At 36.5% G+C, this 17,876-nt stretch overlaps 1 protein-coding gene across 2 annotated transcripts in view; it reads right to left on the reverse strand.

Moving 5' to 3' along the window:
• Nucleotides 1-1,241: 1,241 nt before the first annotated feature.
• LOC114355029 (receptor-type guanylate cyclase gcy-25) overlaps nucleotides 1,242-17,876 on the reverse strand; it is a 69,785-nt gene continuing 53,150 nt past the window's right edge. For both annotated transcript variants that reach the window (XM_028307683.1, XM_028307682.1), the window contains 5 exons: nucleotides 13,516-13,757; nucleotides 12,923-13,017; nucleotides 6,142-6,360; nucleotides 2,888-2,979; nucleotides 1,242-2,142 (listed from right to left, as the gene is read on the reverse strand). In XM_028307683.1, the coding sequence (XP_028163484.1) occupies nucleotides 2,017-2,142; nucleotides 2,888-2,979; nucleotides 6,142-6,360; nucleotides 12,923-13,017; nucleotides 13,516-13,757 (774 nt within the window). In that variant the 3' untranslated portion in view covers nucleotides 1,242-2,016. The remainder of the gene's footprint in view (nucleotides 2,143-2,887; nucleotides 2,980-6,141; nucleotides 6,361-12,922; nucleotides 13,018-13,515; nucleotides 13,758-17,876) is intronic.

Below are 17,876 nucleotides of genomic sequence, written 5' to 3' on the forward strand. Positions count from 1 at the left end.
ATACAATGAAAATAACTCACATGAAGATATTGAACGATTTTTGTAAAAACAACGTAGGTACTTAACTCGCAATTTCCTTCAACTATGAATACCTAGTTCATCTATCTATGAGCTAAGACTAGGCGCAGACCACCGATTTTTAGTTGACCGATAGTTGTGCCCGATTTTAAATTGTATGAAGAATCAGCCAAATCGAATCGGCGTAATGTGCGCACTTCCATACATGCCCATACTGATCAACTGCCCTACTAAAATATCGGCCGACGAAAAATCGATGGTCTGCGTCTAGGCTAACAAAACACGACGTCCATACTCGTATAATACATATTATGGTATCCTTAGCTATAACTTTTCAAAGCATCGATATCCAAATCCTGTTGATCCTCTAAACCATTTATGTTACTAAACGCAAATAAAATAAAGTAAATAACACAGCTGCCATTGTTCCAAAGGGATTGATCCCTGTAGAAACAAAAAAAACGTTTATTTTTTTACTTTTAAAGTAGGTGAATGACCTTTTTGGTAAACTTGTCTTAAAATCCGTTTGAAAGTTCTTTTGTTATATGCCTGTTCATAAATCGTTGTTATTTTGAAAACAATAACAATAATGTTTGCCATTTTCTAAATTTTTAAACATTTATCGTTGTTTACATTAATGCTAAATCCGGACTTTCCAAATAGTAGTAGAAGTTACATCTTTTTTATTATTTATATAGATAACCATTTATCTAAATAAGTCAAGTATTTACTAAAATGTTAGATTAAATAATTAATAATATTATTTAAGATAGTTAAATTAATTTAGAGATTTTACCATTCAAGATTTCAGTCAAGTTGTACAGTCGCAAGCACATCAGTCTATACATTTTTGATTTAAAAACGCATCTATTAGACAGGCATAAGGTGCCAGTGTCTATAGACTAAGAGCTAGTGTATGCCAGACCTACGTCATTTTATAAAAGCTGAAACATTGTCAGCGTATGCTCCCAATATTATATGGGATAATAATGTTGGTGAATTATGAAATTTGGGTCATGGTGGCTTTGGGAGCTACCCTAAAAAAACTGTTAAGCAAAGACTTGGAACTGTCTGGCTGTTGGGGAAAATACTTCTAATTAATGCCCAAATATTATACATAAAAAATCTGATTTTATGGTATAACGTAAGTCTAACCTTTACGTTGACTTTTTCTGTATATTCAATAAACTGTAATTCTACTAAAGTTATACCATTAACGCTGACAAACTTTCAGCTTTTATAAAATGACGTAGGTCTGGCGTTCACTAGCTCTTACTCTACTAGATTGATATGCCATAGTCTGTGCAACTGATTTTTAACTAAGGCTGAGTTGCACCAACTTACTTTGACCGTAACTTTAACACTAACCGGTGCTTTTTGTATGGAGTTTGACAGATTTTTGACGTTTGTGAAAGTCAAAGTAAGATGTTGCAACCCAGCCTTAGGCTTCTTCAATCACTTACGTGCACAAATTACGCTTGCTTTTTCAATCACTTCCTTTTATACTAAACTTTATTTCATACTCTACCTTGTTTCACGATCACGGTAAATTGATCTTAATAACGACAAAGTTTCAAATATTATTATTAATACTGACTGAAACACGTCACATCTCAAGTTTGTGGACCCAAAGTTGACGAGGCGATATATTTTTTTATGTATTAGATAGTATTTTGCTTTTAGTAATTTGTGGTGCACACAATTTCTAATCTAATGGTCTACCAATGGGTTCACCATAATGTAGTCCAGCTGTCGGGGATCAAACTACCCTTGCAATCCGACATCCGATATCCTAATACCCGATATACTAGAGGTATTGGGCAAAGTAGATCCTTACTTCACAGGAGTTGCAGCGGTGGGAATGAGAGGTGGGAATTATTCCCATAGTCCCGTTCTATTGTGCAAATATCGCCTCTAAAGTCCTATACCAATCGGTTTTACAATTCCTGTTTATAATACAGGATACATAGATAAAGCATAACTATGAATAAATTAAAATCATGGCCTAATAAGTAACTCCAGGAGGTTCGCGTCATAGTCGTTAAGCCGCCGGCTGCACAGCGTCTGAGATTGGATGCCGCCTATTTTGTTGACCAACCAGAACGTTTCCATGGTGCCTTTGCCCTGAAATCATGTAAAATAACAATTGAACCTCGGCCCAAGAGACATACACAAGTAATATAATAGCCTTTTCAGTTTACAAACAAGCAGACACAAATAGTGCCATTTATTTTGTAATTAATTTATTTCAACTAACTAGGACTATACTCAATACTCAATCGTTTATTGCATAACCAAATTAGCACATTCACATTAGGTCTTACAATTTATGCAGTTATACAATGTGGACCCAGTTAGGGCACAGCAACTTTAGGAAGGAGACAGAACGACGATCTTAATAGTTTCAAAACAAATTAATGTACAAATTGAGATTTGTGGAAATGTCATTATTAAACGATTCAATAATTATAAAATAAAGATAGATAGAGACTAGGAAGTGAGTTCCCGCATTCATTTTGTATGAAAATGGATAAACTGTAACCGATTTCTTTACTTCCAGAAAAATAATAAACTTCACCCAAAAGTCGGATATTGTGTGTGTACTGTGTAGTGATTACTCAAACATAAATCTGGATTATGTAGGTACTCGTAATTGAAAGTTACTAACTTACCGATCCCGAACCCTAAGGCGCAGCGTGAGACGTCCACCTGCAAGGTGGACCGACGACATCGTAAAGATAGCAGGGAAACGCTGGAAGCAGGCTGCTACCAATCGATCAACGTGGAAAGCATTAGGGGAGGCCTATGTTCAGCAGTGGACGTTCTATGGCTGACATGATGATGATGATGATGATGATGATGAACTTACCGGTATATCTATAAGACCTCGAGACTCTACCTCGTAGTTTCCAATTTCGTCCAGGGCCTTTTTAGTCGACTGGGATATGTGGATTTTCATTGCTGAAAAGAAAGATTAATCTTTAGAACAACCATTGAAAACTAATTAATTCTACTGATTTTGATATTTGTTATAATATCTAATCTGCTAGAACCACAGTCACAGCAAAAGGGACCAAATAAGCAAACATCTGGCAAGAATGGGGGTTTTGTCTTTGGTGAATTAGAGAGAGTCATGCTCCGCTTCGTCGGCCGATAGTTTAGTCGGGCAGTTGATCAGTATGGGCATGTATGGAAGTGCGCACATTACACCGATTCGATTTGGCCGATTCTTCATTCATACAATTTAAAATCGGGTACAACTATCGGCCAACTAAAAGTTGATGGTCTGCGCCTAGGCTATTTGACCTGTTAATAATAAAGATACAAAGTAAGAAAATCCGTAGTATGTCTTAACATAATCAAGTGTGACATCACATTCCATTTGACACTGACACGAGTTCCTCCCCCACATCCGGCAAGTGAATCACGAAATATTTGGGCAGGATCAATAAATTTAAAACGGTACTAAACTTAAACTAGGCCCTTTTATATTTCATAACCAAACCGCAAGTGTCATCAGGGATGCCAGTTTACGAAATAAGCCCGTATTACACATCGAAGTTAAAAATAGACGATCAAAGTTACCGGTTACTGAGTAATTAATTTATGCAGAGCCTTACGAAGGAAGGGAATCCCGCTCGTTGCAACATGTTACGCGGCTAAGGGTATGGTCACACTGATGGGTGCTGTTACCAGTGTTAGCGATACCATTTTCAAGGTCTTTAATTTATTTGTGATTAGGTACAGTAGATTCTGGCTGATTAAAAAAGCTAAGGTTTTTTCTCTTTGCAGCTCCTTTGAGATTTAAGTTATGCTATAATTTCAGTTTTCAATTTTAAATTATCAGTGAAAACTCATAGGCTTGTATAAGACTTATTTTTATGCTACTTGTATCATAATAAAAGCTGTATGTTTTCCTAATAAAGAAAATACCTAAATAAATTAAATAAATAAATAAATGATGCTATTGATATTAATGATGATAAAAGATTTAGTTCAAAATATTGTCTGGTTTTAAAAGTATTTTCTCTAGTAATAAGTATAATTTTTAAGAGTCATCTGTTTTTTAGTCGCCATACACAAAAGCGTTTTGATTGGGGGTATGAAATTTTAAATTGTATATTATTGTGTAGTAGTGTCTTGGGATATCAAATTTTAAATTGTCTAGTAGTGTCCGATGCCTTATACTCGTTGTTCTTGTTGTTGTACAAGCGATGGCACATGCAGCCAAACTCTTTGGCATCTTATTACAGGTTCAATAGGTGCGATTTTTCAATAAAACTGTTAGACTGACGTGCTGTCGACTGTACCACAACTGTACTGTGCGACAACAGAATCGTAAAATGATTCAATATTGCAAAATCAGGATAATCCGTAATGCGGATTTGTATATTACCCTGGTTTGCGAACTTTTCTTGACGCACTGATGATATCATGGTACACGCATGCAGAATGCACAACCTGTAGTAACATTGGTTAATCGTGTTTTTTGTGGTTTTATAGAATCCTCTTTAGAAAGGCGTCGGTCATCTCCAGGAAATGAAGAAAATACTTTTTATCCTCTAATGGTTATCTCTGTGTCTGGAAACAATTTAGCTGTACTAGGAATTATAAGGACGAGGACGAATGAAACGTTTTGTGGTATTTTTTTATTATTTAGAAGAAAAATACAGTCAGTTGGAGGAGCCCGGTGCTCGGCCCATAAACAAGACAGTAGGAAATCCAATATGATTCTATAATGGACCCAAATCTAAGAAAAGTCTATTATTATGAATGCGTTGTTTATTATGATTATCTTTATATTAATATAAGCTGACTTTCAAATTAGTTTAATTAAAGCTTTGTTTCATTTAAGTTGTTGTTTTAAAAAGCCTCATAAATGTAACGAGCGTTAATTTTAACTATGGGAGAGACTATAATGGCAGAAAACATTGAAAGAGACTTGGTTATTTAGCTTATTTTACTTTTAATTGCCATGAATTCAGAATGGGGGAAATATGATTATCATAATCATCAACAGCCCTTTAACCTAGACGCAGACCACCGTCTTTTAGTTGGCCGATAGTTGAGTCGGGCTGTTAATCAGTATGGAGATGTATGAAAGTGCGCACATTACACCGATTTGGTATCGGCCGATTCTTTATACAAATTAGAATCGGGCCCAACATCGGCCAACTAAAAGTCAGTGGTCTGCGCCTAGGCTTATAGTCCACTGCTGGTTTTGCCTTAATCTCCACGCTTGGCAGAAATATTTGTTGGGGAAATAAGAAGAAATTAATTAAAGAAAATTAAGGTCAGTCAACTAATAACATGTCATGATGGGGTTAAACCCTAGCTATGCAGCTGGTTTTCAATAAAACCAGATGTTGGGTGTGTCCTAACAAACCCACTACTATCTTGGCCACAAAAACCGGGTAATCCCGGTTTTATTGAGACACGCGCCAAATGTCATAATTTAGTAGCTTTTGTAAGTAAAAAAAAACTTTATTTGGGAATTCTAAAGCGCCTTCATTAGGAGCGAATACGTGTTATGTAAAAATATTTTAGTGATGTATTTCCGTAACCTCAAAATTGAATATTTTATTGCATTGCATAATATTTATGAGGAGGGAACGACCGATACGTAAACGATAATTAAAAATTGGCCTTGAATTTGGCTACTGTTAGGTTAATTCCCCGCACGATATTAGAATTAATTTCGTGGGCAAGGACATGGTGTGTCGGAATGGCAGTTTTACTCGTAAATGTTTATTATTTGTAGGAATGCATTTACAGAAAAAGTACTTATTTATTATGATACTGATAGTACAAACTTTGCTTTAATTGGCTGACCAAATTAATGCGACCAGTATCATGAACTCTGTTGTTATCTATATCTATAAAAGCGAAATGTCACTGACTGACTCACTCACTCATCACGAAATCCCAAAAACTACAAGTCTCAAATTTTACATGGGGGTTATTTTTAGAACGTAGGTGCTCACTAAGACGGGATTTTGCAAAATTCAACTCCTAAGGGGGTAAAACGGGATCCACGCGTACGAAGTCGCGGGCGGCTGCTAGGGTCAAAAATATATAAAGACATTTGATATCATTTGATTTGAATATTCGATAACAACTCACGTTCTCCAGTGCTTTCCATCCGACTGGCAGTGTTGATGGTGTCTCCAAACAGGCAGTACCTCGGCATGGTGGTGCCCACGACCCCCGCGACGCAGGGGCCAGTATTGACCCCCGCCCGGATCCTGAGGGGATCCTCTGGCCTGTGGGGCACGTTGGCCCCCTCCAGACTCCGCATCAGGGATAGAGACATGTCAGCTATCTCTGAGGCGTGACGGTTATCTGTGGCAGAGAGAAACCGGACATAACTACACGGCAGCAGTGTGGACATAAACTACTTACAANCCGCTCGCCCCGGTGTAACGGCGGCCGGCAGCAGCGTGAGTCACGCACGCGCACAGTCACTGAGCGCGCGCACGGACCTTTGACGCGTGAGTAAACCGGACATAACTACACGGCAGCAGTGTGGACATAAACTACAATGGCAAACATATGCAAAAAATGTTCACAGAAAATAGTAAGAAGAGACTTCATTATATGTGCTAAGTGCCAAAACTATATACATTTGGACTGCACTAGTATAAGTCAAAAACTATTCTATCTAATGACATCTGAAAGTAGGAAAAAATGCCAGTGCGATGCCTGCAGCTATCAAAAAAATCCTCAACAAATTTCAACTGAACAGATAAATATCTCCACCGAAAACTCTTTTGAGGCTTTATCATCGGACGAAAATACAGACCCTGAAAGAAGCTTTATCACATTACGAAAACCAAGAAAACAGGCTTCTTTGCCTGATTTATCAACGTCGTATTTATCTACAAACGATGCCTCTGCGTTAAGCTTTAACAAAACTTCGCATAGCCTACCAGACGCGACAGCTGAAAGAAATGAAATCACTGATTTAAAGGACGAAATAAAAAGATTGCAAGCTGAATTAATAATAGCAAACAATGAAATTGACAACTTGAATACAACAAATATGGCACTAATTAGGAAAATTGAAGAACGAGACAAAATCATAAAACTATACAAGACTTTTGGTATAGATGATCTCAATAATAGCACTAGAAATAATATTTCTAATGCATCAACACCCATCACAAGACTCACCAAGCTAAATAAGAAGAAAAGCGTTAACAAAGACTGTTTAAAAAGCTCTTCAAATGGCAAACTTGAGGAACTGCCTGCGAAAACTCACCCAATCAGAACATCACCACACCCCATGAACATGACCACCAAATCCATTATATGCAAGAAGGATCCAAACAACCTCGACTCCAGAAAGAGTAAAATGTGCGTGATAAGTACTATTAACCACAGCAAACCCGCAAGAATAGTTAGAAGCCGTTTAGAACACCTGGATATGTGTCACTATCGTATGCCCGGAGCTAACATAAGTCAGGTACTCAATGGACTACAACAAAAACTAAAACATTTTACCTTAAACGATTTTTGTGTTATTATGTTAGGAGAAAAAGATTTTAATATTACAAAAAATTATGTACATTTAGTTAATGAAATTAGGCTAAAACTCTTAACTGTTCAGCAGACAAATATAATAATTTGCTTGCCAACATTCAAACTTAACTACCATTCAAATATGTTCAACATGCGAATTGAAAGATTCAATAGTCTTTTATATCAGGACAATTTAATTTATCAATACTGTTTTATTCTAGATTCTAACAAAAATATAGAATATACATTCGACATGTTCACAAGAAAATATGGTAAAATCAATAATAGGGGTATTAAAGTAATTGTAGATGACCTTTATGAACAAATTCTGACAATATCATATTATTATGATACTGCATTAAAAGATGACTGTAACTTAAGTGACATTTCTGACTGTTCAGCAACCACAGATCAGAAAATTATGGATAATATAAAAAATCATTCCTTTCGTGCCTAAACATTGTACAATTTTATGCCAAAACATCCAATGCCTTACTAATAAAATTGATTATCTAAATATATTTTTGAACGAATATGATGACATTGATATAATTATGCTAAGTGAACATTGGCTAAAACCTGTAAATTATCAATTATATACATTGGAGGGTTATGATTTACGAGCTAAATACTTGCGACAAAACCATATACACGGTGGAGTTGCAATATTTACACGCCATAATATTAAAACTAAAGAAAGATTAGACATACAAGCATTTACGGAAGAATTTGTCGTAGAATTATGTGCCATTGAATTAGTGGAATATAATTTTCTAATAATATCCATCTACCGCACAGATAGAGAGATAGAAAAGTTCTTTACACAAATACAGTCTTTGCTAAACCACATCACAAAACATTCAATTACAAAACAAATAATCATAGCTGGAGACATTAATATAGATATAACAAAAAACTCCCCTATCGCGTGCCGATTCATTAATATATTGAATTCGTTTGGTCTGAAATGTTTAATTGATACACCTACACGTGAAACACCAAATAGCTCAACGTGCATTGATCAGATTATAGTTAGTAGAAATGTAAGTATACAGTCAGAGGTTAAAAAATTCCAGTTATCAGATCATAACTCATTGATTGGAAAAATCTCTCTAGACCGCAAAATATGTGATAATAAAATTGGACACAAAATAAAAAAACGGATATTTAGCAATAATTACATGTCTCATTTCAAATCCGAATTGCAAACAATTCCTTGGCATAACTTATTAATTCCAAAAAATGATATTAATATAAATTATAATGTATTTCATACCAAAATAAAAGCATTATTAGACAAATACATACCGCACAAAACAATTATAATAAAAAGTACACGAAAAACAAAATGGATTACTAAAGGTATAAGAAAGAGTTGCTATCATAAGCGAATCCTACGCTACCTCTTAACTAAATTCGAAAACGAGTCTTTAAAAACATACTCAAAATTATATTGTAAAATACTAAAGAAAATTATATGTACAGAAAAAAGAAAATCGAATATACATAGAATAAAATCCTCTAAGAATAAATATAAAACAATGTGGAGTATGATCAACGAAAAATTAAAATTAAATAAACAAAAACACGAAAACATTACTTTGAATGTCAATAATAACATTACTACCTGCCCAACTGAGATTGCAAATATATTTAATACCTACTATAGATCTATAAACCCTGTTGACAATCAAACACACTACTACAGTGCAAACTCTTTGCTCAACTCATTTTACTTGGGCAGCGTATCTAATATAGAGGTAAAAAAAGCTATCCTAGGCTTAAAACGAAATAACACTTTTGGCCACGATGAGATTCCGGCTACGCTCCTAGTGCACTGTATTGACGAATTTGTAAAACCTCTAACATTGCTAATTAACCAATCTTATAGTGAGGGTAAATTTCCAGAATCTCTTAAACTAGCTGTTATCAAACCTATATTCAAAAAGGCCGATAAGTCAGATCCTTCAAATTACCGCCCCATCGCACTCCTTTCAGTAATATCAAAGTTATTTGAGAAAATTATATGCCAAAGAATGTATAAATTCTTAGAAAAAAATGACGTTTTCAACAAAAACCAACATGGATTTCGCAAGAACCGCTCGACGACTTCGGCTGTATTTGATATTGTTGTAGAAGTACTCGAAATTCTAAATAAAAATATGTGCGCCGTAGCAATTTTTATGGATTTGTCCAAAGCTTATGACAGGGTCCTTCACAGTGTACTCTTACAAAAGTTACAATCCGTCGGAATTCGTGGGGTAGCAAGAGAATGGCTCGCCTCATATTTAAGCCAAAGAAAGCAACTTGTTGAAGTGCAACATTATCACGAAACAACGCGCGTTATTAGTCAGGTTCGCTCTCCTGCAGAGCTAGTATCAGGGTCTATACCACAAGGAAGCGTGCTCGGATGTTTACTTTTCTTAATTTACATCAATAACCTTCCCTCTGCGGTACGCCACAAAGTGGTCCTATTTGCAGACGATGCAACACTCTTGGTCTCTTGCAGTTACGATAATTTGAGCAGTCTGAATAACACATTAACAGAAGCACTTCATGAAATTAAATCACATTTAAAAGATATAGGCTTAACACTAAATATTGAGAAAACCAAATTGATGCAGTTCCGGCCATATCAAAGATCGGGAATATCCTTTAATTTAACTCACGATGGACAAAACATCGAGGAAGTCAAAGACTTTAAGCTGCTGGGTATCTCTATAGACGCGACTCTAAGTTGGAAGAATCATGTTGATACTTTAGTGGGTAAACTGAGTCGATTCTCATATGCGCTGCGCGAACTCAGAAAGGGTACAAACGTAGAGTGTGCACTTACCGCGTATCATAGTCATGCCGCAGCCTGGATAAGGTACGGAGTGGTACTGTGGGGCAACGCTACTAACGTACAAACCGTACTAATCCTGCAGAAACGCTGCCTTAGGATCATAACACACACAGCTCCGAGACAATCATGCAGGCAGATATTTGTGCACTTAAAGGTTCTCACTGTGACGTGTATGTATATCTTTGAGTTAGGGCGACTAGTGAAAAAATATCCCCAATATTTTAAAAAAATTGGTGACCTACCTGGAAAACAAAACTCTCGACGAGAAAATAATTTAGTACTGCCTCCATCCCGTTTGACACTGTACAACAATGGTCCACTATTTATGGCAATTAAAATCTATAACCACTTGCCCAACTCAATCAAAACCCTCCAAGGTAAAAACTTCGAACAAAGATTAAAAGAATTGTTATTAAGTAAGGCATATTATTGCTTAAAGGAGTATTATGACGACAAATTGTAACCATTGAGTAATACTATTTTTATTAATATTATTATTTTGAACATATTATTAATTTTAACATGATTATTAGTATTGACATTAAATAATGAACTGGAATTTAAATGTTATGAATTGGATTATGAAATTTTTAAGCATGCATAATTTATTTTTAGTATTTCTTCTTAAATTTTAGTGATATAATTTTATTAATAACTAAATATTGTAATACCCTGTCAGGGTTCATTTGAGGATGTATACTTACGTATGTATTAGCTTAAGACCTTCTCACCAAATGAAGCAATAAAGAATTATGAATTATGAATTATGAAAAATTAAATGCAATTTTATTGTTTTCATCATCATTATTTCAGCCACGGGAAATCTACTGTTGATCAGGTGCATCCACACCACAGTTACTTTTTATGGAACAACAGAATCAGAGTAAATACAAATGAGTAGGTCATCTTCATAGAAACGCACGGGCGCGGTTTGTATGTGAGTGCGCTCACATACAAACCACGCTCGGTGCGTTTCTATGAAGATGACCTACTCATTTGTACTTACTCTGAGAGAATGCAACTCATTATTTAACTTCAACTTTGGGACTGCTTACTTAACATTTTGCTAGCTACGGACACTTGGAAACGTAGCTCCGCAAAAAGTAACTGCATTATGGATGCACCAATAGGCCTTCCATTTGAGGTGAAAATTGCCCAACGGTGTCAACGATTCGAGGGTTGGTAGTTCAAAGTTGGTAGTTCACTGGTATATTGTGATGAACCCACATAATTAAGGATATGTAGCTAAAGATAATCTTGATGTAATAGTATAGAATTTACCTTTATTAATACCTAGTAGCTTTGTAGCGCAAAGTGGCACTAATTAAGACTGTAGGTAACACACAGTTTAACTTTATGTGTTGTAATGGTAATGTCATTTTAATAGTGTTTTAAATGGACCTGGCACTCCTCAATGCCTCCGCTAGAATGGCCTGCATTACAACTTTACCTATATGTCATGTTGATTGTAACTAATCTCCATTCATTTAGTTATGTCAAAATGTACCCCGTGCCCGTGTGACAATCAAACGGACTTCACCAAGACCATTCAACTGTCTAACCACAAAGATTGTTTCAATCACCTATCACAACCTACCACGTGCAATGAATATTAATAAGCTAATATTACTAATCCGCAATTTAAATATTAGTAATCCGTAATTACCCTCAGGTAAACCCTTGTAGCAAAATCGCTAAGGGATCATCGCAAAAAACCAGAAGTTGCAAACTACTGCACCAGATTTGGAAAAAACTGCTAACCACTTTTGTTACTTCATTAATTTTATAGCTGTTTTGGCCTTAACATTTAGTAAGTGGTGCAATTATCAAATCACTCTCACTTGTTTCGTGGGGAATCCCGCTATATTTATGTTTCATAATAAGTATAATTACAAGTATCATAGCTATAGGGGTTTCCCAGATGGCGAACGTACAAATTCATTACAGAGGTGGGTGTCATGCTTTGCAGTATAGCATACACCTGCTATATCATATATCATCCATCTGACTATTAATTAGAAGTATTAATAACGTCATAATGTTTGTCCATCATTTTACTGTACGGAACAAACATGTTAGATATTTATTTATTTTACATCTTATTGAGTCATTTCATGTAATAGTGTCTGTCTACTTTGCAAAAACTAAAGGCTCACAAGCATTGTGCATTGGCGCCGAATGCAGGTGATGCGAATGATGCAAATCTTTGCGTTATTATGATACAATCACTGTAACAGTTCATTCACCGTTTTAGATAGATCTTCATTAATTATATTAACATTCATTGGTTAAAAATATTTACTTTTTATAAGCCTAGACTTTTTATTGTACCCATTAAACCAAATGTTTGAAGTGTGCGGGCACTGAATCGTGCGCTTTACCGGAAAAAATAATGTCAACGAACTTATGAAGAATCCAGTCAATAAGTATGGTTTATTTCTGTGTCCCTTTACGAGAGAGTAGTTGTAGTAGAACAAAATGACTGATTACTTAAACAATTACTTTTTATAGCCTCAGGCGCACTTAACTGACCCTTACCATTTCTCTGGGGCAGTCCTGACACCACCATGTAGGCATCTCCGATGGTTTCCACCTTGTACACGTTGTATTCCATTATTTTCTCATCGAACAATCTGCAAACAAACAGAAGTAAAAACCGTCAGTTTTGAAAAATGGTAACGTCAGGTCAAGGGCATACAAAAATCGCCCAAACGTCAACAAAGCGCAAGTTTGAAGGGACCTATCAGGCGAATTTGGCCTTGGATGATATTAATCACTCATGAGTGAGCGACAGTGAGCGTCCTTTAATGACTTTGATACCTGATGACCTTGAGTGAACTTTTGTTTGACAAATGCATTAGGTCCTGGGGGACAAGTGGGTTATGTGGGGCTCTCCTTGCCCCCAAAACCAAGCTGCTCCACTAATGGCCTTGAGTGAACTTTTATAATTTTGAGTCACCTTTAGTAATCACGGAAGACCAGTTTCTTGACATGCCCTTAGGAGCATGTCATGATAAATACAATAAATTCTATTCTATTCTAATCTTAGATGACCTTGGATCAAATCAGTGGTAATCAACTGCCGACAGGTATGGTTTAACCAAACAAATAATGAACTTTTACCCACTCACCTATATAACATGTTGAGCATATTAATGACCTCCATGGGCGTGCTGTTAGCAGATATGGTGGTGAACCCCACGATATCGCTGAAGAAGATGGTGACAGCATCGAAGGACTCTGCTGGTACCGTCCGTTGCGCACGCAGTCTCCGAAGCACCGGCAGCGGCAGCATTCGGGACAGAAGCAGGTCACTCTTCTGCTTCTCTGCCATTAGCTTCTGCGAGCTGATCTCTATTGATTGCGTGAATGTCTGAAAAGAGAGGTGTACTATCATTAGCACGGCATCAATGTACACACGATAGCACTAGCTTAAGCATGTTAATTGCCTATGTTCGTTCGTTCGTTTCAGCCAAATGACGTCCACTGCTGGTCAAAGGCCTCCCCCAAGGATTTTCATAACGACCGGTCCTGGGCTGCCCGCATCTAGATTCTCCCCGCGACCTTCACCAGATCGTCAGTGCACCTAGTGGGAGGCCTACCCACACTAAGTTTTACAGCCCCTAGTCGCCACTCGAGAATTTTTCTGCTCCAACTCCTCTTTGGTCAGTGATAAAACAAATGACTCAAGCCCAGGGGTCATGGGGTCGATACCCGACGGTGGAAAAGTATTTTGCTCGGTTTGGTTGATGTTGAAGCTTATTCTACAACCCTCTTATCTAACTTCCGGTTATCATCGGTCGTTATCACACTATAACTTATCTATCAGGCAGGTTGCTGTAAACATCCGTTTTTTGACCGGAAAACGGCTCGTTTTTTCACGGGTTTGGCGGTGGTGTATGGTTTATAAAATGTGTGCATTCGGACATAGGAACGGCGAAAAAATTTACAAAAATCAAAGGATTATTGGTCCGTCGTCCGGTGGAAAAACGGATCTTTACAAACGGCCTCACTACCCATTTCCCTCGTTAATTAAGTTTCTCACAACACTGACCAACTTAACATTTTATCTAATTTTATTCAATGTAACACGTGAATTGTTTTTCCCAGAATAGAACCAAAACCCCTACGACAGCAAACCGCTTAGGAATAATAATGCGAACATATACTTTGAATACATAATCAGAAAATATACATAGCTTGAATACATAATGAATACGCAACGAAGTGCTCACACCCACTCCACGTCATCACGTCATGCAGATTAATTCAAGTGCTGTGACAGAAATACTCTACACTCGGTTGCACAATTATTGTGTCAGACTAAAAATGTACCTACAATATAATATAAATTTGAAAATTGTATCTACAGACTACAGCATATCAAGGTAGACATTTATTTAGATGCAACAATAATAAAAGGTATTCAATGTGCTGTGAACTGTAGCACATCAATCAAAATAGAGTGCATTTACAATTATTTCTACGGCAAAATCGGTCAGTTTAGACACTTACCCCCTTACTAATAAAACTTACACGCTCGTTGAACAGGGTTTTAAAGTGACGTTTAGTATGGAAATGTCATTTTAAAACAGTGTTCAACAACTGTATAACTTTTTATTAGTAAGGGGGTTATTGCAGAACATAATGACAGAAAATATTAATCTTACTAATAAATTACAAATGTAAACATTCTAGAGCATGTTAAGTCTAGTTCCAGGGAGGGGACTGCTCACCGTGCGTATATTTAGACGAACCACTTGGAACCACTTTTGATAATTGGTTTCGGATAAACATAATCTGACATAAAATACTAACCTTTTAGACATCTGTCGGAAAGTTTTCAGGGACCACTGAAACTAGTGCTAAAAGCCAGTGTCCTAATTTCATTGCAACCAAGTGTACGTATAATTATATAAAGCTTTACGTCCTATTAATACCCAAGGGTTATCAGCACCAGCTGACTGCCGAGTCACGTAGTTCAAGGCTTTTTTGATAACCACCATTAATTATGAAGTATGTATACAAATATTACATAGTACACGGCTATCAACTCTCGGGAATATCGCTCTTATCTCACAAGGAATAAAGTTGGGTTCAATGCCCACGTATTACGTCGGATGTAGGTACTAACTATTGTATCGTTTACATGATTGCTGGGTGACATAATGCAGTTTACACACCAAATCCGCCGACCTGCTGACATATAGGTCGTCGACTTTTCAGATGTTGTGAAAAGTCATAGAAAGTAAAGTCGTTGACATGAATCTTTTAAAATAGAGCCGTTGACTGACACCATCGATAGGTTTGGTGTGTAGAGTATTTTAAAGCTCTTACAATGTCGATATGTCTCTAATATAATACGAGAGCACGTTAAGCCATAAATTTGAACCAAGTCAGATGCTTAGAGCGGCATATAGAGTTAGAACTAACACTATAGGAGAGTATTAATAATTGTCTTTTACCACATAATTACCACAATTTGTCATAATTATCGAAAAGTTGACTGACATTGTCTAGAATTCTAGATTTACCGGGAATTTGACGCAATTATTACTCAAATGTGCTGAAATCATTTTAGCCACTATTCAATAAGTTTATCGCTTCCAATGGTACGAGTACCTACATTATGCAGTCCACTTTATAAAGGCCAGTGCACTGCTAGAAATATATCTCGCAAAGAACGCCACAAAGTACAATAACCTTAGTTGCATTAAACTTTTCAAGAGGTTCCTCGTGTTGTATAATAAACCCGCTTTTTTCAACCAACTGTAACCTTCTAGAGGAGCATCGGGTAGTGTAGTGAACCTAACTAAAATTACCACAATTTTACCTTCTCGGTAGATGAGGATTACAAAGCTGGCTACGGCACCAGAACAAATAAATACCTTTGGGGTGAAATATTTTTGTGATAAGGAGGATAATTTATATCCCGAGTCGCATATTAGCCGTAGAAAAACATTTTTGGTCACTTTTAAATCATTAGCCGTATGAATAATTAAACGGATGTCATCGATCCTATTTTTATACAAAACTAGCTTTCCGCCCGCGGCTTCGCCCGCGTGGAATTTCGTTTGTTAATTGTTCCTGAATTTTCTTTGCTGTAAACCTCACAGAGCCCGAGACCTTTCCAACGAATGCAAAACCGTGGAAATCGGTTCGTGCGTTCTGGAGTTATAGCGTCAGGAAGGAAAACCCGACTTATTTTTATATAGTAGATCTTGCTGTTGAATGTTGCAGTGACAAAATGAGTCTAGTCTTTCAGTTGATTAGTGATGTCATGTCTCAACCACCCAATTGATAACAATCCTCAATTTATCGGCCAACGCAACAACAGTGACGTAAGTATACAATTTTATTACATGCTAGATATACCTACTTAAGTATAATAAATCTGTAGAGAGGTCAATTCTGTACATGAATATATTTTCAAAATAACTATCAGGGGGTGATTAGTGATCGATACTGATGCCAAAAATGCAATCACTAAATTTTTTGTCTGTCTGTCTGTATGTTCCTTATAGAAACAAAAACTACTAGACGGATTTTAACGAAACTTGGTACAATTATTCTTCATACTCCTGGGCAGGTTATAGTATACTTGGAGTATCCCACGGGAACGGGAATTAGCGGGAAAATCCTTTTATATGAAAAATCTAAACCGCTTAAGTTAGACGCTTGAAATTTGGCATGCAGGTATCTTAGTAATTTTAAAGCGTAGTTACAACAGGATATTGCAAAATTCCCACGGGAACGGGAGTTAGCGGGAAAAAACATTTGTATGATAAAATCTAAACCGCGTAAGATAGATGAAGGGGGTAAAACGGGATCCACGCGTACGAAGCCGCGGGCGGCCGCTAGATAAAGTAATATTTTATTTCCGAGCAGAGGACAAGATTGAGTCATGCATATGACTGTCAGCCATAAGGACCAAATTCGAAAGAGCCATCAAATAATTTATAACAATAGTGTCGTCCGACCCCTCGGTCTACGCACGACACATTTAGTAACTACTACGAGTATGATATCACTACATAGCCGTGGTCAGACGCTAACCTACCACAATGACGAATATCCTCAATGGACTTTGGACTGTAGTAACCAAGTATGTAGGTACTATAAGATCCAATAAAATTGATCAGCTCATGACTGTGCTGTGATCACTTTTCTAAATTTATTTCGCATCTGAAGAAGTTTTCTTGATAATGATAAGATGACCAAAGAAAAACACTTCATGTTGTAATTCTATTAAAAGATTAAAAGATCATTTTTTCACCGAGACAAGGTAATACAATAAGGTAGATATTACAATAGTTATACAGTTCAGCTTATCTCACCAGCAAGCTAGTGTGATTATTACATTTTTTTCATTGACCCATGCATAGTTAAAAAAAAATCAGAATATAATTCTTTCGTGTACCATGTAAACATAATTTCTTGGGGCAAAACTTTATAATTACTTGTACCTATTCTAATTATCCACAAATGGCAC

Source organism: Ostrinia furnacalis, unplaced genomic scaffold (genome assembly GCF_004193835.3).
Source record: "Ostrinia furnacalis isolate ACB-3 unplaced genomic scaffold, ASM419383v2 OfSCF2311, whole genome shotgun sequence".
In the NCBI taxonomy this organism is placed as follows: Eukaryota; Metazoa; Arthropoda; class Insecta; order Lepidoptera; family Crambidae; genus Ostrinia; species Ostrinia furnacalis.